A 27,468-nucleotide genomic window follows, 5' to 3' on the forward strand; every position below is an offset into this window, starting at 1 on the left:
AGATATATGGAGACCTTTCTGAAGTGACTGCAAAAGTTAAGTCTGTGACGTCACCTTCCACGGTCATCCACTGACACGGAGCGATGCACTTCTAGCAGCAGAGCTACAAATGGGATCTTCTTCAGCTCGTAACTCAACAGTTACCAGTCGATGATACTTCAATCAAAAAGGTATTTTTCACAAGTGGTCACAATTAATGAGGGTGTGCAACTCTTCCAATTTCGGAATAGAACAACCCTGACATTAACAAAGCCGCCAGCCGTGCCAACACTGAGGGCGCCATAAGTGATTCATGGGGCAAATATCCACCGCAAACGCACACCCTGCAATCAACGCAAATCCACGGGAAATATCATACATACGGATTCGCTCAGCGACAAAAAAAAAGTAAACATTTAATTTTCACGGCAATTACGGAAGAATGTCTTTTTGTTGTCACACTCAATCACGGGGGGGGGGGAAACAACGATGTGTCAACAGCTTCATTGATAGAGCGACCCGACAACCTTTCGACGCGACATGGCTCCGACACTCCCGAGTAAGACAGGCATCTTCTTCAGGAACTGGAATCGCACGCTCACGTTCTCACTCGGTGCTACGGTCCCGACAACACGCGGCAACAACCCGGACGCGCGCTGGACGGTGGGGTCTGGACAGCACGACCGCGAAAACCTGCGCGGTAAAAGTGAACAACGCGGCGCTCAATCCGGCAAAACGGTCAGCGGGCAAATAGATGCATCGTCGCGATTCGCCAAATCGCCAAACAGGCGGGTGAGCAAGCGGCAAAATTCAGTGTCCTTCACTCATTTTTAGAGGGGGGGGGCACATTCGCCGATAAGACATCAGTGTCAGGGCCACCACCACCCACGTCACTTGACGTTCACGTAGGCGCTCAGCTCCCTCTCGACGCTCTGCACAAACTGGTGATTGAGGAAGAGCAGCTGTCCGAAGGGCAGCAGCGCGGCCAGCACCGCGTCCACGCGGTCCGCCTGCAGCAGCGCCTCGCAGCCCAGCGCCGCCGCCGGCGCCACGGGGGGCAGCAGGCGCTCGAGCAGGGCGTGGCGCACGTGGCGCAGCGTCGACTCGGCCAGCGTCATGTTGTCGTGCTCCTCGCACAGCAGCGTCAGGGCGAGCACCGACGCGGCCGCCGCCGGCGGCGCCGCCGCGGGGCCGGCGCCGCCACCGCCGCCGTCGCCGGGCAACGGCAGCCACAGCGCCCTGAGCTCCGAGTCGCAGGGGTCGCCCGCCGGCAGGCGCAGGGCGCCGACTTCGAGCGACGCCGACAACGCCGCCTCCTGCGCGGCGGTTGGCTCGACGCCCGGGAACGCCGCCGCCGCCGTCGACTGTGCCGAGGCGCTGGCGCTGCAGGGCTGGAACGCCGCCTGCACCTGCCTGGCGATGAAGGAAATGCGGAACGGGGGGCAGCCATGGCTTACGTGGGTTGTGACGACCGGGACGGGGTGTGCCGCGTTATTTTCAGGTTTTTTTTACAGCACACTTCACCGTACTTGTGAGTGCGGGTCGGTGACTGGAGCATATTTTGTCTCGCCTCTCGCTCAATCGAAATTTGCAACACGCCGTATTTAGAGATACGTTTTCATAAATACGGCGTATTACACATCTTGTAGAGGTGGTGAGATCGATTGGCAGCCGAAGGAGAGAACACACATCGGAGAAGATGACCGGTATGAAGACAGCAATGAGATCAGCTCATGTGCAGGAGTGAGAGGGATTGTGGTATCTCGAAACCATGGATGGTGATATGGGAATGCCTTCATTCAGCAGTGGACTGATCATGACTTATGGTGACACGCAAACTTCATTTTGATTTATGCGGTGAGTGGTTATGGCTAACAGGGCTCAGACACCTGCCCCTGAAACCTATTCACCAGTGTTAGTATTCACCGGTACGGTAAAACCTCTCAAAGCCGGACTTGGCGAGAGAGCGCAAGGTCACCACGAGTAGAGGACGTGAACCTGTGGCCTTGAGTGTGCCAGTCTGCCACGTCCTCTGCTAGTGGTGGACTTGATTGTGCCAGTCTACCACGTGCTCTGCTAATGGTGGACTTGATTGTGCCCGTCTACCACGTGCTCTTGCTAGTGGTGGACTTGATTGTGCCCGTCTACCACGTGCTCTTGCTAGTGGTGGACTTGATTGTGCCCGTCTACCATGTGCTATGCTAGCGGCGCGATTGTGCCGTCTCGTTTTTGGACATTCATTTTCAATCGTTGTTGTTATACATTTCATTAATTGCACAACAAGTAAGATTTTCTTAGAAAAATTACTTTTCTATTTCTGCCTCCCAAAAAATATGTTATCCCCCCCCCCGCCGCCTATGCCCAAGGGAGCGAGTGAGAAGCAAAAGATGTCATCGCAATCGCTGGCATCGGTTACATTTCCACACCCTCTTAAACACAACGCCGTCGCACAAAAGCGCGGTACCGATACTGCTATAGTTTTCAGATTCAACGTTTGTGGCTGCCAAACAGATCAGGCTAGAATTACCAGTGCTTTGCAATTTAATAATTCATCGGCGATTTGTCTCGTTTTTTTTAGCAGCCTCATCCGTGTACCAAGTAGAATAATTTATAGGTAATGTCAGCAATCACAAACAGTAGCTCAATCCTTTGTTAATAAAATATGACAATGCAATTCAACTTGTAAATCTATCCCCTGTTGCCACAGAGCACAACACGGACTCGCTTCAAATATCAACCACTGAGATCAACGTTTGTAGTTGGAGATGGGGCCATAGACTGGCTCATTTAGCCCCGGGCATAAACAATGCACCTCACGAATCTCACAAGTGCTCTATTATATTCAGGCAATAACCACTGAACCATAACAATCCTAAAGTTTCCCTACTCTCTGACTGAGCCTCGGGTATTTACAATGCACCATAAAAACTAAATCCCACAGGTGCCTAAGTCAAGTTTTGACTTGGCATATTTACATGTTAGAAGTTGCGATAACCAATGGGAATTCGAGGCCAGGTTGTCTACTTACCTTCGAAGTTTAAAACGAGAGGAAAGGTGGACAAGTCAGGGAGCAGGAGACGGGAGCGGGCAGCTCAGGTGAGATGGACCCAGAATCGAGGAGAGGTTGTCACCCCCAACCATCATGCTGCGTGGATGTTTTATGATTTATGGAGTGTTCCACCGCCCCCCCTCGCGGCACCACACCGGGCCTCCCCTTAGAACGCTGGTTACCTCTTCACCGCCCCCTCTTCCCTCCCCATATTTATAAAAGCCCTCACTGCCCCTTCTCCCCCCCGACGGAGAATCCCCACCGGGGCATGGAGCCTTCCACTCCCCGCCTAAGTATGGTTCTGAAGCGCGAACAGCCCCCCCACGCCCCCCCCCCCCCCCAGAAACCATCGGCGCCTTGTACGGGGCTCGAGGGCTCACCACAATAAGTAAAAAATACATAATACAAAAAAGTGGTGAGCTATCTATCGCTCGCCAATGATGTTAGCCATTGTTGGGAATCAACCTCGGGCAAGTGGGGTTCACGCCGCTGCACCGCCACTCCAGTGATAACGAAAAGTGGGCAGGAGAGCGACAACTGTGTTATCCGCGTCGTGTGTATCTGTGTGTGTGTGTGTACGGTTCACGGTTCATTCATCCTTGGTCGTGTCGCCGTCACCGGCGTGACAAACTGCCCCGGCCGGTACTCGAGTCAAGATGCCATCTCGAACAGCTTGAGTGAGCGTTTACACGCTGTGTACTTCGCGGAGCTAGATGTCATTTGCTTGGTTCTTTCGGTAAAGTCACGTAGAATGGAAATAATAAAATAATAATAAAACATAATAAAATAATTCTCACGACGTTTCGGCCACAACGCAAGCAGACGTCCTCAGGTGAAGAACAGGTCTGTCGGGAAGACAGCGTCTGGTCTGTCGGAAAGACAGCGTCTGTCTTCCCGACAGACCTGCTCTTCACCTGAGGACGGCTGTTTGCGTTGTGGCCGAAACGTCGTGAGAATTATTTTATTTTTATTATGTTATTATTTCCCTTCTACGTGACTTTACCGAAAGCACAAAGAAGATAAATCCCTGCAGTCACGAAAGCTTTAAATCGAAATAGATGTCATTTGTCGCCATCCACTGCTGCATGATGAAGTCCTTGCCAAGACCATCGGCCCACCGCACGGTCTCGCATTGACCGGCGTGGTGAAGTATGGTCAAACAACCCCGATGACCGACACGGCGTGGGAAGGCCTTCGTGCAGCGTGTGGATGAACACAAAGGGCCTGTGCATCGGTGTGACGACGCCGCCACATCGGTCTGACATTGCCAATGTGGCCAGGCCGAGACGGCTGCCATGACCAACAGCACAACGCAGCACGGACAGCGTGGAGGCCACGATTACGGGCCCCACAGTTGCGCGAAAAGACAAATATCGGGAACTTTCGTTTCTAACCCCATCCACAAAACCCTTTTCTCATATCCCTAACTCCCACCCATAAACCCTATACATCGAACTCTGACAATTAATGTCTCACTGTTGGCCGAATGGCTTTCACTAGGATATTTGGCATCCTCTCCCACGCCAGCCACCGCCGATCGACTACCGACGGAGCACCAATTTATGCCGATGGGTTAACAAAGGCGTGGAGGGGGCGGGCGGGGTCCGCCTGATGAAGCTAGTTGTGATTGCTGGCGAAACGTCGTACTCAAGATTGTAAATGTTGTGGATTTGCTCTCCAACACACAAGCGGTGTGCTGTACGAGTAACGAATTGGCCACGTTCCGTTTACGTGACAAACATTACCAATTGGCTGCATCGGCTGGTGGCGGGTTTAAACGACATTTATATTTACGCGATCTAACCCAAAACAATCCCTGTATTATGGATGATATTGTTCGCGAAAGCCTCCTCCGTGTTAACCAGAGGGCCACCCTCTCAGGAAGTCCAGCGCGCTCCCCCCCCCCCCGCCCACCACCATCTCACACCACGACAGCAACGAATCTCCCGCCTGACCCGGAGTGGCCGAGGTAACTTCCCGATAATCATGAGAGAGCGAGAGAGAGAGGCCTTCTTTATACCTCGCCACCGCCGCCATCCGTTCCTTGCGGAGAAGACGCAGCCGCTCGCCCTCGCAGCCGTCGTCCTGGAGCTTCTCGGCGGCGAACACCTGCGAGTAGAGGACGCGGCAGGGGCCCGCGGAGCTCACGGTGTGAATGAGGACGGCGTAAACCATGGCGATGGTGGTGATGGTGATGGCGATGTGGTGGTGATGGAGATGATGATGGTGGTGGCGAGACGCGCGCGCGAACACAACACGCGCACGTGCTTGGCGCACTTCCGGGGTCATCGATTCCGGAATCGGTGTCGTGCGTGGTCGAATTAGCGATTCGATTCATTACCCTTTGGGGCGATATCTATGGGACCTTTTTTGCCAGGACGGTATCAAAAATGATGGGTGAGGGGGGGATATAGGAGTGGCTTTAAGTGCGCATCTTCAGTGGCTTCCTAATATCGGAAAGAAGAGCGTCCCAGATGCCTTGTATCTATTTGGTGTTTGAACATCTTAACGCCAGTTTTATTGACAAACGGTAAAACCTATTTTTAATTTTTCAACCTCAGGGTTGATTTTTTTACGAGGTCAGACTAAAAGTAGTGAAACACTTATAGTCCATACATTCGGAGAATTCCGTATTCACTGGTTAGTCTGTGGGCATTCCATTTTCCCCATAGGAGCCTACAGGCACCCCCATGTTCACCTATGGGCCGTCGTTTCTTTCTCCATTTCTCCATGTACTCTGCATTGAACTTCTTTCGGGCTGTACGTAGCCAACCGTGCTAATCGGGGGTGCGGGGGAAGGACAACTAAACAAAACACAAAAATCAGTGCTGAAGAACGTAGTTTTCAATCTAGATGATTTAAAAGTGCATAGCTCCAGTGGCTTCCTAATATCGGAAAAGCGTTCCAGTCGGCCGCAGAAGCGCATCTGACCGTGTTTGTTCGATGAAGAGCTAAAGGCCGCTGCGAGGATGACCGGTCCTTGACGAGACCAGCAACGTACTTTGGTTCATTTGTGGCAAGCACTGTGTAATGAGTGTGACCTTCCATATTCGTTCGACAACCAGAAATCATTGCAGTTTAGAGAGCACTGTACGGACATGGTCGAATCTCAGTCGTCAGAGGGCTCAAATAGAATTGCTAAATCGTGATAACTTGCAATGCTAATTTGCAATTAAATATCGTGTTCGATTGTTCACATCCAATGTCGGGTATCGCTTCGCACGGACTTCCCAAAGCGCTTCTCGTGCTGGACAAGAACGTCCACTTGGAACAAAATATTTAACTGCTGTATCGGTCATTAGCAGGCATAGCCCAGTTTGCATCCTATACTTCGGTGCAAGGTTTGTGCATCATGCTCAAGTGTGATATGGAATGTTTTGTGCAAACCTCAAGTGCATTCTACTCGGATCACGAGGAATGACTGCAGAGAAAAATACACATTGTACCTCTATGACCCTGCATCTTTCCCAACTTTCCACGCACACTGACGAGGGTGGTGAGGCATTAACAGTTATACTGGTAGGAACCCACTGGTTCCACTAGCCCACAGGGGATTATTGTGTCCGTCCGTCCATCGTGCAGGGAGGGGCTGGGTGGAGAGGGGCTGATCACCCCGTGGTGCCCTTGTAGGGGTGTTACGGAGGAGCTGTATGTGTAGGGGTGTTAGAGAGAGAGCCGTTATGCATGGCAGCTTATGGGAAACAAACACAGTGGGCGGGGCTACGTGAGTGCACGGGGGGGGGTGCTCTCAACGACGTCCGCACCAGGCAGCCCGGGGCCCCACCCCTCAGCGGGGGTGGAGTATAAAGGGGGATGTGTCAGAGGGCTCGGGGCAGAATGTTTAAGTAAACTCTTGAAGACCGAAGACTGCCTAGCTAGAGCCCTGGACTCCCCTGGGACGCCGCCCTTGTCAGGGCCGCGCAGGACCGAGCCAGCGGCGTGGTCCCGTGAACCAGAGCCAGGACTCTGGGACTCCGGGTACCGTAGCCCGACTGACCAGTGTCGGGCCAGACAGCCTCCCCTAGCCCAGTATTTGGAGGATTAGGAGGCAGGCTAGGGGTAGCTAGCCGTGTGTTCCCAGCTATCCGGGTGAGGGGGCTGATACCCCCTCCAGTACTGTATGTCCCCAGTGACTGTTGTGAAATAAATACGTGTGCCTCTACTCGGGTGTCCACGCGTCAACGGTACTACACCCTTATAAAACTCAACGTTTAACCTACTCACGCCGGTTTGTGCCCGCCCTGTAGGGCATATTTGCGGAATACACCACGCCACCGTTGACCCTGGCCATTGACCGAGCAACCCAACGTTCCTACCAGCTCCCTCCGTAGGAATGTGTTCTACAGTGTATTGACAAAAGGGTTGTAAACGCCAATTTTATTTTGATTCGATAGGCGCAGTGTAACACAATCTTTGTAAATGCAAGATTTGCACAATAAAATACTGATACACAATTTGCACCCTGCACAGTAACTTTTATTACAAGAGACGATGTGCTCATAACACGATGCATCACCTTTATTTTGTAATCACATTTAAACGTACAAGTGCGTTGGAATACAGTATTGCCTCAATAATAGGCAGTAATGTAGCAGACACCAACAATACACTTAAAAAAAGTATCTAACTCTGTACAGAGCACAGACCTACTACCAGTAAATACAAGGCCATTTAATACCCTTCCCCCTCCACTCACTTCCACATCGCCAACAGTGCCCCAATCACACAAGCGCAAGCTGTAGATAGGTCCAATGATTTGCAGATATATACTATACAGCAGCCAGCGTCCGTGTGTAAGCGCCTTCAAAAACTAGCATCCTACCTGCGCCTTCCCCCCTTGTTTTAGCCACAAAACATGCGTCGGTAAAAAAAGCCAGCAAAATAAATTATATTTCTCTTTTTTCTTCTCTGAAACGGGCCATAGAAATGACTGTGCAATCACAAATGCTGTCAATTTAAAATGAAAATAAACAGCGGAATAAGTTGCCTGCCGTGTACTTTTTTTTATATCATTAGTGCTGTAGTTACGCAAGCGGTTTGCGTTTCCACAACACTGTTAAGTGACCATCTGTCCCCATCTGCTCACCAACTCTCATGTAATGAATGAATCTCAAGTGGAATTATATTTTCGTAACGCTACACAACGGTGTGGGTGGGGGGGGGGTTCCGGTGTCCATAGTCAAACGCCAATATTGTAATCCGTGCGTTTGACTGGCGTTACTGCTTGTCTTCTTTCTTCTCCTCTTGGCTGCCGCTGCTGCTGCTGCCGCCGCTGCTGCCGCCGCTGCCACCGCTGCCACTTCCTCCAGCTTCCCTCTCTGACGCCATCTGTAGCGCAAGGATTTAAACATGGTTAGTGGGCGAGCAATGGGTCAACTCTAGCGGCAATTTGATAAATTGTCAAACACCATCCAGGATAGATTTGATTAATAGAATTGTCTAATTTTTACCATCTAATTTGTCCCACTTCTTGTTCTGTATCATTTGTACAGTATTATTCTAAATGTAACATTTGCATGATTAAATTAAAATTTTTCATAAATCGTCGATAGCTATTCTCACACGCATAAGTAGTTGCATAACAAACCAGTTTCACAGCGATTGATGAATTCATCTGTTACCCGAGAAATGTATTCAAAAAGCAGCGATTGCAATATTCAACACACGGAATGTCACCACTCAAAGCGGACGAGAGGTGCGTGCAAAGCGACTTGCCTTCTTGTAGGCCATCTCGAACAGCTTGAGTGAGGACTGCTGCAGGGTGGAGGCCGCCTGCTTGATGGCCTCGCCCGTCTCGGTGTCCTTCCGCGTAAGCAGCTCCCGCACCTTTGCGATCTCCTCCTTCAGCTTGGTGCACTGGATCACGCAGAGACGTGTGGGAGACGACAGGTGTGTTAGCAAGACATACGCCATCATTTGGGAATATGGTTCTCAGTGGGGGGAGGGCAAATGCAGCTACGTCCTCCGATTATCAGGGTTGGCGACGTACGGTGAGAAAATAGTTCAACAGACATGTCCCCTGCAAGTTCCAGCAATGTCAGCCATGTCCAGGGAAATCAACGCTGCAGCTTTCTGGCCAATTCGTTATGATCGCGGTTAACCCGTGACTAGTTACACATGTACCTACCACCCAGGCCTTAGGCTCCAAAGCTGTGGGGCCATCACTCCCACGTTATTATTTTTCTTGTGTATCTGGTGCTTTGTGTGAAATTCACATGTAAAGAGTATTCACTAAACAAATAAGTGTCCAAAAAATAAATTTAGATAGAACTTTCCGCGCTTTGCCAATAACCAAATCGCCCAGAATGTGACAAATCTCTAAGGTTAAGCAAAACCAAGGCTGTACGTACGGGTTAACCATGGTATATATTTACCGTGGTATGTTTTACAGGAATATGTTTTTGACAGCAAAGGGTCAGGAAAAAAATTGTGGATGGTGGTTGGTGCGGGGGAGACATGTCAAAGATCAGCTCAGACACACACCACTGATGTTAGGCGTGGTCGAGAATCAAACGGACATGGCCAAATTCACAATACAGTGCACACCAAGCAACGTGCCACTACTCCACCTCACTTTACATATTGCTGAATGCACATTGCATTACTCGAAAATGTACTCTGTAGCAGGTTCAAAGTACAGGCCACCAAGGAGTGAACTCAGTTTCCTTTGTCAATGACTGCACGTGAATATTCCCAAAAGTGATTGTCACTGCACAACTGAGCGTGCTGCAGTGACCATACGATTTTGGGATTTGCGTTCCAATCTAAAGAGTGATTTAATTATTTCGGTGAAAACTTTGGTCATTCAAAACAATTAATAAATGGTACACAATGCAGTATTGTGAAGAATACCTCATCGGCTGGAAGCTGATCTTTAAACTCCTCCATCTTGCTCTCGATGTCATGGACGATGCCTTCCGCCTGGTTCACGGCCTCCACACGATCCTGCAAGGACACGACGACCACACGCGCCATCACCAAGGGCAGCAGTGACATCATCGAGCACGCCACACTTGAACGTGCATCAACGGACAGGAGCACTCGCACATTTTTACGCAAGACCATCGTGATTTTTCAAGGCTGTATTGTTGTAATATAAAATCATGCCCCAATTAGCGTCAGGGATTGCCTTCCTGAAAGGTGCGATGACGAATATCGAAACGTCAAAGCATTTTACAGGGTAGACGACAGATACAAGAAAGGACGGATGCTGTCAGCGATGGGTGGGGTTGAGGGACGCAAATCGGATAGCAGAATTAATAAAGTGACTTACTTGCGAAACGATGGAAAAGGGGAAAACATAAATCGGGGTATGACTGTACATTCAAACAGGATTCTAGCGTTGGGGTTTCAGGAAAACCTAAACGTTAAGAAAACTTATTTACAAATTAGTACTCTTGGTTAGAAAACTATTTGCCTCCTCCAAAATGTTTTGGGCTGGGTGCACCACAGGCACAGGGGAACAAGACTCAGTCGAGATTAACACTCACCATACAATTCAAAGTCTGTTGACGAAAAATATTAAACATCATTGTCGAGTTCCCAGAGCTTGAGGAGTTACGAGGCCTCGGTAAAACACGCAACAATAATCCGAATCCTTTACGCACCTTTCTCCTCCGGTCCTCCTCCGCGTACTTTTCTGCGTTCTTGACCATGTTCTCAATCTCATCCTTGCTGAGGCCACCCGATGACTGGATGACAACTGCAGGCACAACCACACACGGCAACAGTAAGGGGATTGCTATATCATGAAATCTTTAGTTGATATAACTGGAAAGTGTAACATCTGTCGTTTATTTTGCTATTTTCAACTCCCATCTCAAAAGTTTCGAAATTTCTAAAAGACCATAAGTTTAGCACGGTGAAAAATATTCAATCGTGTTATTTTTAGCTGTAGGTCAAATGTCATGAATTCTACTTAGTACATCATCACTACGATAGATCGGTTTATTTCCAGTCAAAATTAACCCACTCGATGTTGACAAAATTGAGTGTTGTGACCGACAGACAACTCACAAACTGACAAATTACCCTTCTCAGCTTAGAAGATGGCCTGTGTAAAGGCCTGCGCGTACGACCCAGTCTCCACCAAACCGCCCATCACCCCACACTGTCATGCCCTCCCCCCTCTCCCCGCCCCCCACGCACTGTTTAGACGGTAAACTCACTCTGCTGCTCGCGTCCCGTGCCCTTGTCCTTGGCGGATACGTGCACGATGCCGTTGGCGTCGATGTCGAAGGTCACTTCGATCTGGGGTACCCCACGCGGGGCTGGTGGGACGCCCACCTAAGCCATCAGAAGCAAAACAAGACACGACCCATTTACTTTCCCGGTGCAATTGGGAGTCAAGTCCATTGCGTGCCCTTATATTTAAAAATAGACGATGCTATAGAAAGGCTTACTTCTCCATTGCCAAGGCAAGCGCAGCCAGAAGGAAGGAAAATAGCTGTATCAGTTACCAATGACATTTTATTATTCTGTGTCATCTGCTTAGTCAGAGGTATAATGTTCCTCCAAAGAGACCTTGTAAACAGGAGGCCACACTTCAACAGTTGTATCCAGGGCTACTTACATGTAGTTAGCTCTGCTGGCTGCAAGCCCTTATGTTATAAACCGCCCTAATGAGCAGCACACCAAATTATATTTACCCATACTAAACAAGCCTTCAATTTAACCATTTTATACAGAGTCCAGGAGCCAATGCACATAGGATACCTGAGATCTGCCACTCACTACTCCAAATTCAATCAGGAACGATCTCGCATTAAGAGGCATATCTTCTAGAGAAACTCAAAATGCAACCGGTTCCAAGTAATTCCAACAGAAGACAATTGTGTTAGAAACAAAAAGCTAGAGCAGAAATCCAATAGACTCATTTACTACATTAATCCTTTTCACATTTATCTTCATGGAGTTTTTTGGGTCATCGTGTCTGTACCAGAGTGAATTGTCCCAGATTCTTGTTGTCACCGGCCATCTCGCGTTCACCCTGGAACACTTTGATCTCCACCTGCGTCTGTCCGTCGGCGGCAGTGGAGAACACCTGCAACAAAAAAGGGTACGTTCCACCTGAAGCTGTCACATCGACAATGCACCTCGGCAAAGAGGATGCCTCTTGAGATATATTTTGTGAAGTTATGCCATAGTTTGTGCTCAGAATAACCCTGTTGGTTTTCCACATTTTTTTCGGAATGCTGTATCGTTTAAATCATCACTGCACAAACGGCAGATGACACCAGAAGGCGTGTCATCTGGCCCTACACCAATGGGGACTAGGCTCTAAAGAAAGCCGTCTCGGGTGTGGGCCAATCAACTTCAAGGACAGTGCATATTATTATCCTTATCAGAGTTGCTTCTTTTTGTTTGCTTTATTGACTACTTGTGTTGTGGTCATTGCAAACATGATGCCTTGAATAAAGGTGTCAGTTTTGTACCAGTTAAAAGGGTAAAAACCTACCATTATATCTTGGTATATTCCTTTGCGGGGCTGACGTATTTCCGTATATTTTTTATATTTTAACGTTAACCGTCTTCCGTATAGAGAAAAACGCCCCTTTAGCCACACCACTAAGGGAGGCACAAAACAGTGGATTTTAATAAATGTGTTCGCCTTCAAATATAACTTCAATAATATCTGCACAACAATCTGCGGTCTAATGCTAACAGGATGGAATTTACAACCGCTTCATGAAGACATCATTATCTGTGAAGATAATAGTGGATAGCAGGCGTTTCTATCTATTGATATTGGGGGTTTGAACAGCAAGTGCTTAAACACACATCACGATGCAAGTACAACAACTCGAAGTTTAAGTGCCATTTCTTTTGCAAACATTCACACCTGTGACTTCTTGGTGGGGATGGTCGTGTTGCGGTTGATGAGCTTGGTGAATACGCCGCCCAGGGTCTCAATGCCCAACGAGAGGGGAGTCACGTCGAGCAGCAGGACGTCCGTGACGTCGCCCGCCAAGACGCCGCCCTGGATAGCGGCGCCGATCGCCACCGCCTCGTCTGGGTTCACCGCCTTGCTGGGCGCGCGACCAAACACCTCCTGCACCGTCTGCTGGACCTGCAGCGGGGAGAATGAACGGCAAGCGAAAGGGTGGGGGGGGGTGGACATGGTGGGCAGATGCGTACGACAAACCAGCGGTTAGTGTCATCTACGTTAGCAGTCACCACACAACAATCGTCATAACGTTGCCTACTTTGCATTGTCGTAGCGGGAATTAAACCAAGTACTTAGGGGACTGTGGTGTGGGAAGCAAAATGAAATGCAGGAAAAGTTTATTGTTGTACTGCTGAAATATAAACATCAAGGTAATGCAGATTTTCCCTATCATGCTTAGCTGTGTGTCCATAATCATTTAGTTTCCATCCGTCTATTAAGGCATATGCTCTGGCCGTTTCACCAATCCCCTGTAGTACTTTCATTGATTCTTAATGATGTCCATGGGATATGCAAGTCTTCTCTTCAGTACTACAGTTCAAAAGCTGAGATCTTTCTTCTACGTTCTGCATTGATGACCAAGGTTTCACACACACAAACACATTGCAATGGGGGAAAAAAACGTTTAAACTATGGTCTCACTTTTGTGGTTATTAATGCAAGACCCTGCAGCGGACCATACCTTGGGCATGCGGGTCATGCCACCAACAAGGATGACATCGCCGATGTCAGACTTGGCCACCTCGCCGTCCTGCAGGGCCTTCTGGCAGGGAGCGATGGTCTTGCGGATCAGATCGCCCACAATGTTCTCAAACTGCGACCGCGTCAGCTTCATGTTGAGATGCTTGGGGCCCGATGAGTCCATCGTCAGGTACGGCAGGTTGATGTCAGTCTGCAAAAGGTAGGCGGCACAAGTTTCTTAAATGCAGCCGGGGATAAAAAACCTAAGCAAGTAGATGTATAAGATGCCGGTTTATTGGGTTTAACATTCATATCAATAATTACAAAGTGCTGCAAATTAGCTTATTTTGATAAAAACTTGTACGAATTTGATAACACTGGATGACGGCCTCTCCATGCAACATAGGTGGCCGGGTTCATAGCTCACTGCGCAAACGAAAGCACCACCTCACTTCCACCCCGTTTTATATATTGTCCTGAATACAGTGGTTTACTTTTGAGGGATAAAAATATATTCTGTAGCAAGTTCAAAGCACAGGCCACCGAATAGTGAACTCAGTTTCCTTTCTAGATTTGAAGCTGCAAGTGAATATTCCCAAAAATGAATGTCACCGCACAACGGAGCATGCAGCAGTGACCGTACGATTCGGGGCTTGTTGCATCCAATGTGTGAAGAGATATTTTATTATGTGGGTGAAAACTTTGGTAAATATTCCAAAACAATGAATTAAGAAATGATTGAATTTAAAATCTCAAAATATAGCTTGTGGATGTAATCGACAAACATGCTGAACCACTACATAAAAAAAATGGAATTTCAAATGCTTTTCAATCAACTTTACTGAATTATATTTCCACTCCAAAAAAACCTGAATGAAACATTTAATATTGAACGATATCCCAGAGCCATCGCTGAGAAAGCAGTTGATGAAAATCACTCTGTTATACTGGTAGGAACCACGTGGTTCCACCAGCGCGTCGTGCATGCAAAAATGGGATGGGTGGGGCTGGGTGGGGAGGGTGGGGCTGGGTGGGGGGTGGGAGGGGTGGGGCTGGGTGGGGAGGGGCTGGTCACCCCGTGGTGCCCTTATAAAACTCAACGTTTAACCTACTCACGCCGGCTTATGCCCGCCCTCACAGTTGGGCATATTTGTGGAACATACCACGCCGCCGTTGACCCTGGCCATTGACCGAGCAACCCAACGTTCCTACCAGCTCCATCCGCAGGAATGTGTTCTACTGCTGCTATACATTAGGTGGTGTGATGATTCCACCCAGTGTGCAGTACCTGCAGAGCGGAGGAGAGCTCACACTTGGCCTTCTCGGCTGCCTCCCGCACACGTTGCAGGGCCATGCTGTCTTTGGTGAGGTCCACGCCGGACTGCACCGCGCACACACACACAATTCAAGACAAACAAGAAATTCAATTAATAAAGCACCGAAAGAAAATGCAGCTGCATCCCAAGACACTTGAATGAATCCTCAAGCAGAGCAGTTATCAGAATCGGGGACCCTCAAAGTATATCCCCGTACCAGGTGAGCCACATTTGAGAAAAGTCTTCATGCGTAGTGAGAGAGGAAGTTAATTCCAGATGGCAGGAGCTGTGACAGAAAAGCAACATTTGTCCGGTCTGGTTCGAGAGACGGACTTGACAAGGGGGATCGGAGGTTGTGAGATGGAACGTGACCACTAGTCACAAGCCTACTCTACCAGTGACCCATACAATATTCAGAGACATGAAGCGGTGACTCATAGGAATGCGTAATGAGGTGTTGATGAGGGGGGGGGGGACTCACCTCGCGCTTGAACTCCTTAACAATGTACTTGAGCAGGGCGTTGTCGAAGTCCTCACCACCCAGGAAGGTGTCTCCATTGGTCGACTTCACCTCAAACACCCCCTTCTGGATCTCCAGGATGGAGATGTCGAAGGTGCCTCCTCCCAAGTCGTACACGGCAATGCTGGAGCAGCAGAAGCGTGCAGGAGGAACTCATTAACATGACCGTGCGGGTGTTTAATCTGCCAAACGTGCGATGGTTTTGTGATTTAGTTACTTTTTTATATTTTCCATTTAACTTTTTTCCTTGAGAGACAGGTTGCTATGTACAACATCTGAATCTTTTAGATGCTATATAAATTAAAATTTCATTATATATTACAATAGAGCTGAGGATGTTTCTATATATTAAATATTAAAATTTTTCCATTTACAATCATATACGACTTTTACGTAAAACAGTACGCTACTATGAGACCAATATTCCTTATTAATAGAAATCTGGTTAGAAGTGTTTTTCTTACTGCTAAATTTTACAGTTATTCTTGTGCGTTTACACATTTAAATTAGTTTGCTATTTTGCCATTCATCTAAATGCAAGTCTCCCTTGAAACAGACTTCTGGTCTCATAATGTTATCTGTCAATCTAGAATGAGAAACAAGTCAAGTGAGATTCCATCTCATTTCCAAGTGGCGATGTAGATTTCACAGTGACTTTGCACATTTTATGGATTATAGTTATGGTTACAGAGCGTGCCAGATGCCACTTTAAGCCATCTCTGTACAACCAAGCTGTTTAAAGTGTAAATGGCCTTACAACTCCACAATCCTCTGTGGCTAAACACAACCTTGCACCACACCGATTCCTGGACAATCCCTCCTTGCCTGCGCTCAGCATAAACTTTAAATATTCCACAAAAATTGTGTTTATTTGGAATGCTGTGTCAATATATCATCATTGCACAGGCAAGGGAAAGACGTCGTCGAAAAATGGACGCGACTGTGCCTAGTTGGGAAGCGAAGAGGCCAGTGGCGACGTCATTTTCTTACACTTTGTCATCCGCCTTGTCCAGACCGTAGGCGAGGGCAGCTGCAGTTGGCTCATTGATCACCCTCAACACGTTCAGGCCAGAGATTTGTCCAGCATCTTTTGTTGCCTGACAGACCATAACACACACCACAACACACATAAAACTTTTGAGCACATGGAAACTAAAAGATTTGATAACTCTCAATTATCTATGGGCGAAGTAACTGCGGTTTAATTTTTTTACTGAAAAAAAGCTTACAGGCACGCTGGTTTATTCGCTGCTCTTTACCCGTTGAGGGTCAGTGACTCAATGCCCACATGACTGAAAATATGGCTGCAAATAAATTGATTTCAGAAATAACAAAAACAATTGACAAATTCTAGGTAAACAATACATGTGGTTATAGCTTAATTCGCACATGTTTCACATTAGCCATGTCCTTGTTTTATCTGAAGAACCTCCCCAAGCCCACCTCCCATTACCCTGGACAATCAGGTATTGAGTGTACTGTGAATTGTAGGTGCTGATAACCAAAATAACATAATGAAACGTCATCGCTCACCTGCCTCTGCGAGTCATTAAAGTATGCTGGCACTGTTATCACTGCATTCTTCACGGACGTTCCCATGAAGTTTTCTGCATTGAAAAAACAAACCACAGATGGTCACATAAGCCTCAGAGAATTTGAAAGTCATGCATCTGCTATGAATTTAAGGCTAACGACATAAAACATAACTATGCCAACACACTGCATAATCAATGAACCACTACAGCATGCACGTGTTATCGTGTAAAATGTGCACTACTAACCAGCGGTCTCTTTCATCTTCAAGAGCACAAAGGCCCCGATTTGACTGGGAGAGTACACCTTCCCGTGGGCCTCCACCCAAGCATCCCCATTGGACGCCCGTACTATCTTGTACGATAAGTTACTCCTGCAGAGCACAACCAAATAGATAACTTTCAACCTCGCACAAGGAACTAGAAATGTATTAGTTACTGCCTCTAATAAGAGACGTGTAAATAATGGTTGTGAAATTTTTTGACAATAAACCTTCAGAATCGACCCATTGGCAAAAATGCAAATTCTGTAATAAAGCAATATTCATGATAAATGTGGAAAGTTATTTAATTTATGCCACTCTGTAAGTGCAGTGCCTCTGTGCTATGGGCAATCTTTATCTATGTGCAGTGCCTATCTTTAACTAGTTGTTCATCTAATAATCAAAAAACTAAATATCTACCGGACTAACCATTTAAGTTTATATGCAAAGTGAAACACCTGGATGATTCTAAATTTTCCAGATAAGCAGCAAGGTGCAAACTGGCAGAAGTTTCAAAGCAAGAATGTTTCGAGAAAGAGAGGGTGTTAACCGAGAGATTACTGTGCCACCGTCACCACTCACATGTCTTTCTGCACATCGGAGTCATCGAAGCGGCGTCCGATGAGACGCTTGGTAGCATAGAAGGTGTTGTTTGGGTTGGTGACGGCCTGCCGCTTGGCGGGCATACCCACCAGTCGTTCGCCATCAGCGGTGAAGGCCACCACAGATGGTGTCGTTCGGGCGCCTTCCGCATTCTCCAGCACCTGACCCCACCATCAAAGCAAAGTGCTCTGTTAATTATTATTCAATAGGTTTGAGGACATCTCTAAAGAATATGGCCAAAACTTTTAAGATGGTGCTGCCAAATTTCTGCAGAAGGGGAAATGTTTCTGTTTTATCCCAAGAGAGTGATTTGCAAGTACTCTTTCAACTTAGGATGTTTGGCCAATACCAATTACACTGTATATTTGTTTCAGCTGTGAGAGGAAACCAGAGAACCTGGAGACCCATGCACACCAGGGGGAGAACAAACTCCACACACATAGGTGCCTGACTCAGGATGAAATCCAGGCCCTTTTTGCTTATGAGGCACAAGTATTACCACTGTACCACTGAATATTTTTATATTTTCTGTTGCAGTCTTAAAGTACAGGCCACTGAGGGGAGAAGCTCAGCTTTCCGTGCCAAAGTCTGCAGGTTTATATTCCCAAAATAAGTCACAACAGGATGGGGAGCACTGCTGTGATTGTACATTTGGGTTAAAAGTTGGGGAATCTCACCAGTCTATGATGTTGAACTGCACTGGAGTCACAATATACTACCGAGAAGGTAAACTTAACAATCATCTTCTTCTGACATTAATCATTTTATGAAGTGTGGTATTGAGATTGAAAGATGGGGACATGGGGTTAGATGGGAACAAGGTCACCTTAGTCAATAACTTAAATGTGGGCAGAAAACTTGCATTATTGGTGCAGATATTTTTGTTGTAAAAAATACATTTCCACACAAAAACATCGAATTTCAAGTACATGTTCTCGTGTTTTTCATGTTAGAACCGTAAACTATGCTTTAAGAATTCCTCGTAATTATCAGTAACGTTTTTCACACTTTGTAACAAAAAGTCTCAGAATTATTTTCACGGACAATGAACTTCAAGTGGGTTTGTCCAATGCAGTGAAGTTCGTACGCCCCACCTTGGCTTGCTTGCCCTCCATCACCGCCACGCAGGAGTTGGTGGTGCCCAGGTCGATGCCGATCACCGCTCCGCGGATTGCCTCCGACCTGCAAAATCCATTGCTAGTTAACACAAAGCATGTTCCTGTCAACATGGAAAGCAAGGCACTCAGTGTTGATCAAACCGGATATTGTGGTTTTTATGTCGCAGTCTTAAAGTACAGGCCACCGAGGGGAGAAGCTCAGCTTTCCGTGCCAAAGTCTGCATATTGATATTCCCAAGTTAAAGTCACAGCAGGATGGGGCGCGCTGATGTGACTGTACATTTGGGAGAAAAGTTGGTGAATCTGACCAGTCTATGATGTTGAACTGCACTGTCACCTAAAAATACTTCAACCGTCTTTCTCTGGTTCTGTTACATGAACCATGGTACGGAATGTGCCACTGAAATATGGGGGGGGGTAAATATGGAGGCATGGCACATTAGTTTGAATTAAGGCCACTTGAGCCATGGACAAAAAACGCACGTTTTAAGTAAATTTTATTAAAGTCTATTTAAATCGTCAAAATTATACTGAAATTAAGATCATTTTTAGTAAGTTGAAGGTATTAATGTTTTTCGTGTACAAACGAAAAACCAACTTTAATTATTTCTCAGTGATGAGTGACGTTTTTAATTGAGTTCATAAGGCTCATTATATAAATCCCAAAAAGTTTAAAATATCACCTTCACGTAATACTTACGCATACTGCCTGCGTGATAATCCTTTTAGAACATCTTGGTGCATAGAACTCCATTGCCCCTAGAAAGTAACACACACAAAATAGATCACGTCAGGAATTTTAAATGCATCACTAAGCACTCCCAAATGAAATAAATACAACTAAAATATGCTATGTCACAGTGAATTAATGACTCAAGGCCGCTGCTACACGCAGAAAGACGAGTCAGCCCCCCATTGCAGGCCTCTTACATCAGCCCCATTGTGTAATTGCGCCTTTTAGTTCTTGGCGCAGCTTATGCAACAAGGCATCAACGCCGCTCGGACGTGCGATGCACCTCGGGAGGGCTTCACCTCGTCTCTCTAGAAAGGCCCATGGACTCGCTGACCCCCGCGAGGCCGACCTCGCCGTAAATGTGGCACACAATGGCCCCAAGGTCACAGGCGAGTCCGGTCCGCACTCCCTTCCCCCGACCACGTGTGGCGGCGCGAGTTCCACGGACCTGAGGCCGCACACTAAATGTGTAACCGAATCAATCGTTGTACGCGCACTCAAAGATGTATAGTTTAACTAAATATATTTGACAAGAGTTGAAAGTGCAAAGGTTAAACCCCTCGCGTAGTCCTTTGCTCGCCCTCGCCACCACGTGGATCGCACGCACCCGCACAGCGAACTCTCGCATTTCTCTTTAAAGCTTTCAAAAGTCGGTCTCTCTACAAATTTGGCAGCTCGGCGCTGCGTGGAAACGCTGCTAGGCACGCACCAACTCAAGTTATAAACCTGCGAAAAATACTTTAAGGCAACCGATACACCACGACGACACCGCTGACCGCGCCAACCATGCTGTCGCTAGGCCTCAAAAAAGCCTGCCCGCCGGCTAGGCGATCACTAGGCCTCACGCAACGCAGTTACGAGTTACAACGCGAATTAAAGGCACCACGAGGCGTGTTAGCATGAAAGCGTGCCTTCAGAAGACGGACGCGCTACCACCGAGACGGAACGCGAGACCATTTACGCACTTTGGCGAGGAAACCGGCGAGCCCACGGGACGCTTGCATGGCGGACGCTGCTGCTTGCGACTGGCGACGTGAGACGAAAGGGCGGGGGGGTTGTGGGGGCTCGTCACGTGATACCCGAGGGGAGGGAGAGCGGGGGAAAGAGTCACGTGGTGCTAGGAGACGGGGGAGGGGAGTGAAATGGGGGGGGGAGGAGTCGAATTGCCTGAGAGCGTCACGTGATCGAGCAGGATCATGCAATGTGCCTGCAACAATTTATCATGCCATTTTTAATAGGGATTGGTTTATTTGAATATGCATATCAATTAAAACATTTTAAAACTGCTGATTTTATCTATGGGACCCTTGCTGCCTTGCATTGGTATCGATTGGTGTTTGAACATCTTAACACCTGTATTATTACTCTTTGGTTCTTTCGGTAAAGTCACGTAGGTAAAACGATTTAGTTGATTTCATTTATTTTATTTTATTGATTGTTTAACCTACGTGACTTTACCGAAAAAAACAAAGAGTATGAATCCTTGCAATCACGAAAGCTTCAAATCTAGAACCTGTATTATTGCAGGGAAGGGTAACGCCTATTTATATTAAATTTTGATTTAAAGCATTCGTGATTGCAGGGATTCATCTTCTTGGTTCTTTCGGTAAAGTCACGTAGAAGGGAAGTAATAAAATAATAAAAATAAAACATAATAAAATTATTCTCATTCAGACTCTGTCGCCTCGACGGACCTGGGTTTCACCTGAGGACGGCTGCTTGCGTTGTGGCCGAAACGTCGTGAGAATAATTGTATTATGTTTTATTTTTATTATTTTATTACTTCTCTTCTACGTGATTTTACCGAAAGAACCAAGAGGACCTATTTATATTTTTTTCATCCAAGTTGTTTTTTTATTCCCCAAAGTGTAAAGAAACTGTCTCCAATGCTTATTATCAACTAGCTTTCTGGCTTACATGTGCTGTGAAGAAAGTTCAACACAGTGCTATGAACGGACGCTTTTGAGATGTTTTTGTTACCTGAGCTGGTACACCACCAAATTATTTTGTTGTATAAACGCCAGGGAATGGGCGGAACCTTACACGGTATCATTAATAGTTCCCTGATTTCGCACGCAATTTGGTTCAGAAGCATTGAATGCAGCTGCCCCAAGGTTTTGGAAACGCCTAGTTTCGTCTGCTGACATCTCCATTGTCATCTCTGTTTTCATTTAAACTGTGCATTCATTTTACAACATATTTGCTGTCATTATCACGTATAATCAACGATTTTTGGGTTTAGATCGCGTTATTTATAAATGTGTCGTAACCCTCCACCACCCGACACGGCCAATCAGTAAAAAAAGTGTCACGTTGACAAAAGACAAATAGTTCACTGCTTTAGCCCACCGGTGTGTTGAAGCGTGAAACCACAACATTTACAATTTGAGTACGACGTTTCGCTGGTAATTGCATCCAGCATCATCGGGCAATTCGCCAGAATGGTGAGGCTCTGCTGTGTCTCCCGTTCTTATATAGAGCAGCAGCAGGGTGACGTCATCATTAACTCATTAACTCATCAGGTGCAAAGATTTGAGGGGGGGGGTTATTGTAATTATATACTTGATTAGTAATAAGGCTATTGTTACGATGCGAGTTGTAGATTAGTAATCATTTGGAATGTGTTCTATTGTGATTATGCTACATTAATAATCAGTTAGTGCTTGTTTCCCTTATAAGGAATTGTAATGCATCTTATTTAATAATACGCTGTGGGCTAAAGCAGTGAACTATTTGTCTTTTGTCAACGTGACACTTTTTTACTGATTGGCCGTGTCGGGTGGTGGAGGGTTACGACACATTTATAAATAACGCGATCTAAACCCAAAAATCGTTGATTATGAACAATATTGGTCGCGAAAGCCTACGTGTTAAACTGATTATCACGTATATTTGTTTTTTTAATTCCATAATTGTGGAAGGTCTTGATGTTGTCTGCCACCTTCAATTGCCTTTACAGTACTCGGAAAATAAACTTCTGATTAATAATAAAGGTTGTTTTGGGTTAGATCGCGTAAATATATATGCGTTGTTAAACCGTGGTGGCGGGTTTATATTTAACCGATCTAACCCCACCCACCTCCCAAAAAAACCTTTCTCATGGACATGGGTCGCGAAAGCCTTCGGGTTAAACAAACTTCTGATTTTGACTTAAAACTTCGTGATTGCAGGAATTAATATTCTTTGGTTCTTTCGGTAAAGTCACGTAGATAGAAAATAAAAATAATTACAAAATTATGAATAAAAATATTTTCTATATACTTGACTTTACCGAAAGAACCAAATACTCTATACTTGTGATTCTTCTTACGTGGGCCGGGAGCGGAACATTGATGGGGGGCGGTAGTTGGGGGGGCGAGAGGGGGCGGGGGGTCACGTGGCTTAGGGGTCGAGCCGAGAGCGTTCTGGACAGCTCCTCGCGCTTCTGCGTCACGTGGCCCGGACAGCCGGGGGATGGGCTGGGATGGAGACATATCGCGTGGTTAGAGAGGGGGAGAATTGGGCTGGGATGGAGACATCTCGCGTGGTTAGAGAGGGGGAGAATTGGGCTGGGATGGAGACATCTCGCGTGGTTAGAGAGGGGGAGAATTGGGCTGGGATGGAGACATATCGCGTGGTTAGAGAGGGGGAGAATTGGGCTGGGATGGAGACATCTCGCGTGGTTAGAGAGGGGGAGAATTGGGCTGGTATGGAGACATCTCACGTGGTTGGAGAGGGGGAGAATTGGGCTGGGATGGAGACATCTCGCGTGGTTAGAGAGGTTCGAGTGGCGAGAGGGGGAGAATTGGGCTGGGATGGAGACATATCGCGTGGTTGGAGAGGGGGATAATTGGGCTGGGATGGAGACATCTCGCGTGGTTAGAGAGGTTCGAGTGGCGAGAGGGGGAGAATTGGGCTGGGATGGAGAAGGAGGAGGGGGGATTGGGAGGAGCGGGCGGGGTTGGAGTGGGGTGGGGGAAGTGGGCGGGACAGGAGAGAGGTTGGGGGGACGGAAGTAGGCGGGGCTGGAGAGGGGTGGGGGGGAGTGGGCGGGGCTGGAGAGGGGGGTTGAGGAAGGGGGGGGTCGACGCTTCTGGAAGTTTCCGCGCGCCCATCTGTTCCTCGTCGCTGATTGGCTGAGCGGTCTTACGTGTTTAGATCGACTTAACGATTTAGTTTAGATCGGAATCGATTCTTATCGATTCCCAGTTGCAGCGCGGGTTAGCTTGCAAGCGGATTCCTTCTAGTTGTTGGGTAATCGTGAGCACGAATACAAACTACCTTGATCATTCTTGCCACAGTTGTATTTCATATATTTAGTAGGTAACGCGAGGAAAGCATACCTGACAACCCCTAATTAGTGCCTTCCTTGTTATAGAGAAATGTAAACCTTATTGGTCACCCCGTGCCCATATAAATCTCAACGTTCATCGTACAAAGTCCCATCACAAGGGAGAAACACAGACAAACTCTTAGGTTTTTTCGGTAAAGTCACTTAGGTAAAAATAAAAATAAATAATACAAATATTACTATTTTATTCCCATTATTTATTTATTCCGGTAAAGTCACGTAGGCTAAAATAAGTAATACAAATATTATTTTATTTCTATTTTTTTTATTTTTACCTACGTGACTTTAACGACAAAACCTAAGAGTATGAATCCTTGCAGTCACGAAAACTTCAAATCTATAACAAAGAGACAAATTATGTTTTCGTTGTTGCCCATGTTGAAACGGCTGTGCGCCATATGGACCTGAAATCTCAATTTCCCTGTGCAAGAATACGGGGTAAACCGAATGGGTTGACAGGTCTGCTGACTGAACGTGCCAGTAAGACCCCCTTTTTATTATTATTACACGTTTTTTTTTTTAACTCACTTCGTCTGTTGTATCCTCAAAAAATAAATATTGTAACTCAATTTTTACACACTTTCCAATGTGCTATCGACTGCAAACTTCGTATAGGTATGTCATACTTATGACAACACGATATTCTATCATAAAAAATCCAAAACATTTAAAAAACTTTTTACACGCTTTTAATTAACTTACTCTGTGTTGTCGTATACAAAAAATCTTGTAACTCAATTTCAACCGTATTCCCAGTGTCGTATCGACTGCAAACTTGGTATAGGTATGTCATACTGATGACAATACTATATTCTATCATTAAAAAGAAAAACATTTATATATTTTTAAACAATCTTTTTAACGGCTCTAATTGTCCACGCTCAACTCACGTTGCCGCGATGACGAAGATCAGAAATTGGGGATATTGTTAAAGAGAAATAGATTTTCATTGTCGAAGAAAAACAATGCATGGAGCGTTACATCGAGTCTAAAATGGCTTAAAATCAAATGTTTTCGTTCCGGATGAACGCTGCAACGTATGATCTTGTGTTTTCATTTAGTGTGCTGATCTTTAAAGGTGCATTTGAAAAATGTTGATACTCCGACTGATGCTCCTGCTGTTGTGGAGTGACTCATGCAGCCAGCTATGGCTACAGGGTTTGGTGGTACATGTTGTTTATGTCGTTTATTGTGAAATTTCGGTCAGTTTCTATGATCACTGTTACATTGCTTTCATGGCTTTATTTTGATGATTTCGAAAAGTGTTTTGGTTTGGCCATGTTTGTTTGTTGTAGTACGGAGTTAGAATAATGTCTTTAATCTAAGTTGTCTTGTGGTTGTTGTTGTTGTTTGACTTGCGTCCCACTGGGATTTTTGCACACAGCGTTGGTGAACGGTGCTTTTTCTTCTGGAAGACTTTGCAGTTTTTTCCTGGATTTTTCTGTTTGCGCATAGTCACTTTAAGATGTTTTCTTGTTCATGTTTTAGTTTTTTGTTTGTTGCGCTTGCACCCGATTCAAGAGCCGAATGGCTCACAGGGCTATACCAAATAAATGAAACTGAAAACTGAAAAACTCTTTTGTGTTACATTGAGACAGAAACAGGAACATGGACTCGAGGACATACACAATGTTGGTTGTGAAGAAGATAAAGTGGGCTCGGTTAGTTACGTGGGACACGTCGTTAGAAGGTATTTGCTAGCCGATGGCCGAGTCCAACGACAGCCGAAGAAGAAAGAACGTGCGAAGAGGAGATGGAGTGATGAATGGATCTCGTGTGCAAGGAGCTGTATTAATTGCTGCACATTACATGACAGCGTGAGATACGCGACGCCTTTATCCAGCAGGGAATAGATCTTGGATGATTAGATGAATAAACTCAAATACCTACACTGTAATCTCCATAAATATAAAAGGCAAAGTTGTGATTATGTGTGTCTGTTCCAAATGTTTAGCGTACTTCCCGACATGCAACAAACTTGAAATTTGCCATGTGGGTACTTTCCAGACTGTACACCATGCAAACATTATTAAAATACACTTTTGTGTTTTTTTTTGGGGGGGGGGAGCTCAATAATGCATTTATATTTTGCACGGCGAGTGATCTGTGACGTCACATCTGTCATGTGACCCGCGCACGTGGAAGCGTCACGCATTGTAGTGTAGCGGGTAGCGCTACGCTGCGCTACGAACCCGGCGACCCGAGTTCGATTCCCGCTCACCGGTGACGATTATTTTAACTGGTCCTGGGCCTCCCCTAGGTCGACTCAGCCTCAAACGAGTTTGTGTGTGAACATCGCCACTATGGAGACAAAGGCGGCCGGGTGTGGTGAATCCAAGTCCCGGGCGAAGCCGGGTAGTACAGCTCGTAAATTATACAAGCAGCCCTACAAGTGTCAGCTCACGCCACTGCTGGTGAAAAGGCCCCCACAAGGAGTTTTAGAGAGCCCCTCAAGACGATATTTGGCCTACTCTTCCACGCTGGCCAGACACTTTACCCCACCCACACGCGACCTGTCGGTCCACTGGTGGACCCATCAATGCTACTGCATTGACAGAGGCGGAGGGATTTCACGTTTCCCCATTTATTCAATTGCCGTGCCGGGAAATAGACTCGAACCGGCGACCTCTGTGGGTAAACATATTAAACTTAACAAAGTCGTTTTTTTTTACATTGTCTTTTTTCGTTTAGTTGTCCTTCCCCAGCACCTATCAGCACGTTTGGCTACGTACGGTGCGAAAGAAGTTCACTCAATATACAAAGATCCCCCGTATAGCCTTAACAGACTGTAGGGGCAAGTGCTGTAAGCGAGCAGCAGCACCTGTGAAGGTCGGCACGGCACACGAGGGGGTGGGTGGCCAGCACCACGCCCGGCCACCTTTGTCTCTCCAGTGGTGATATTTACGACACACCGCACCGGGTGCTCATTTGAGGCTGAGTCGACCTATTGGGGGAGGCCCAGGACCGGTTCAGAAAATCGTCACCGGTGTTGGCCGTGAGCGGGAATCGAACAGATATTCTTTGGTTCTTTCAGTAAAGTCACGTAGTAGAAAAATAAAAATAAAGTTAATAAAAAAACAGTAATGTAGACTGTAGCCTGGTTATTAATCGGAGTGAGTGTCCTGGCAGTCTATAATGTAGACTGTAGCCTGGTTCTTAACCTGAATGAGCGCAGCGCACTGGCAGTCTATAATGTAGACTTATTCTACCGCTCCGCCCACTCAATCTACGGATAACGTACAGCACATACAGTACCAAACACAGAATTAAAGTCCGTTTCGGGCAACGGCCCTTATTCATGCACCACGAGATAGGTGCACCCCCCCCCCCCGCTGCAATGCAAAGACACAAAGCAATCGATTGCCGAGCGCGTGCTGAACACGTCCAGGAGTCGACTC

At 46.6% G+C, this 27,468-nt stretch overlaps 2 protein-coding genes across 3 annotated transcripts; both read right to left on the minus strand.

Annotated features, from left to right (window-relative positions):
• Positions 1-382: 382 nt before the first annotated feature.
• Positions 383-5,381, minus strand: LOC144721623 (AP-5 complex subunit sigma-1-like). Of its 2 annotated transcripts, none has more exons than XM_078599411.1 (2): positions 5,049-5,381; positions 383-1,388 (listed from the first exon to the last, which is right to left on the minus strand). In XM_078599411.1, exons 1-2 carry the CDS (start codon positions 5,364-5,366, stop codon positions 870-872), a joined length of 837 nt encoding a protein of 278 aa, XP_078455537.1. In that variant the 5' UTR covers positions 5,367-5,381; the 3' UTR covers positions 383-869. The 2 variants fall into 2 exon arrangements, with proteins under 2 accessions (XP_078455537.1, XP_078455538.1); XM_078599412.1 differs by having other exon boundaries at positions 383-1,392; positions 5,049-5,203.
• Positions 5,382-7,482: 2,101 nt separating this feature from the next.
• Positions 7,483-20,812, minus strand: LOC144721625 (stress-70 protein, mitochondrial-like). Its single transcript, XM_078599415.1, has 17 exons — positions 20,706-20,812; positions 19,708-19,766; positions 18,984-19,071; positions 17,869-18,050; positions 17,273-17,397; positions 17,025-17,098; positions 16,482-16,588; positions 15,453-15,615; positions 14,944-15,036; positions 13,657-13,866; positions 12,870-13,097; positions 11,967-12,071; positions 11,197-11,314; positions 10,636-10,730; positions 9,881-9,973; positions 8,744-8,884; positions 7,483-8,356 (listed from the first exon to the last, which is right to left on the minus strand). Exons 1-17 carry the CDS (start codon positions 20,742-20,744, stop codon positions 8,246-8,248), a joined length of 2,031 nt encoding a protein of 676 aa, XP_078455541.1. The 5' UTR covers positions 20,745-20,812; the 3' UTR covers positions 7,483-8,245.
• Between the last annotated feature and the right edge of the window lie 6,656 nt (positions 20,813-27,468).

The sequence above is a fragment of the Lampetra planeri genome, chromosome 12 (assembly GCF_965212315.1).
Source record: "Lampetra planeri chromosome 12, kcLamPlan1.2.h2, whole genome shotgun sequence".
NCBI lineage: Eukaryota > Metazoa > Chordata > Hyperoartia > Petromyzontiformes > Petromyzontidae > Lampetra > Lampetra planeri.

Bases quoted from the DNA above. Each gene is read 5' to 3' on its own strand.
- LOC144721623 (XM_078599411.1), bottom strand. From the start codon at position 5,366: ATGAATCGAATCGCTAATTCGACCACGCACGACACCGATTCCGGAATC. The intron at 1,389-5,048 runs GTATAAAGAAGG...ATCGCCAGGCAG, and splicing joins CGGATGGCGGCGGTGGCGAG to GTGCAGGCGGCGTTCCAGCC.
- LOC144721625 (XM_078599415.1), bottom strand. From the start codon at position 20,744: ATGCAAGCGTCCCGTGGGCTCGCCGGTTTCCTCGCCAAA. The intron at 19,767-20,705 runs GTGCGTAAATGG...GTTACTTTCTAG, and splicing joins TCGCCGGTTTCCTCGCCAAA to GGGCAATGGAGTTCTATGCA. The intron at 8,357-8,743 runs GCAAGTCGCTTT...CTTGCGCTACAG, and splicing joins TCGAGATGGCCTACAAGAAG to ATGGCGTCAGAGAGGGAAGC.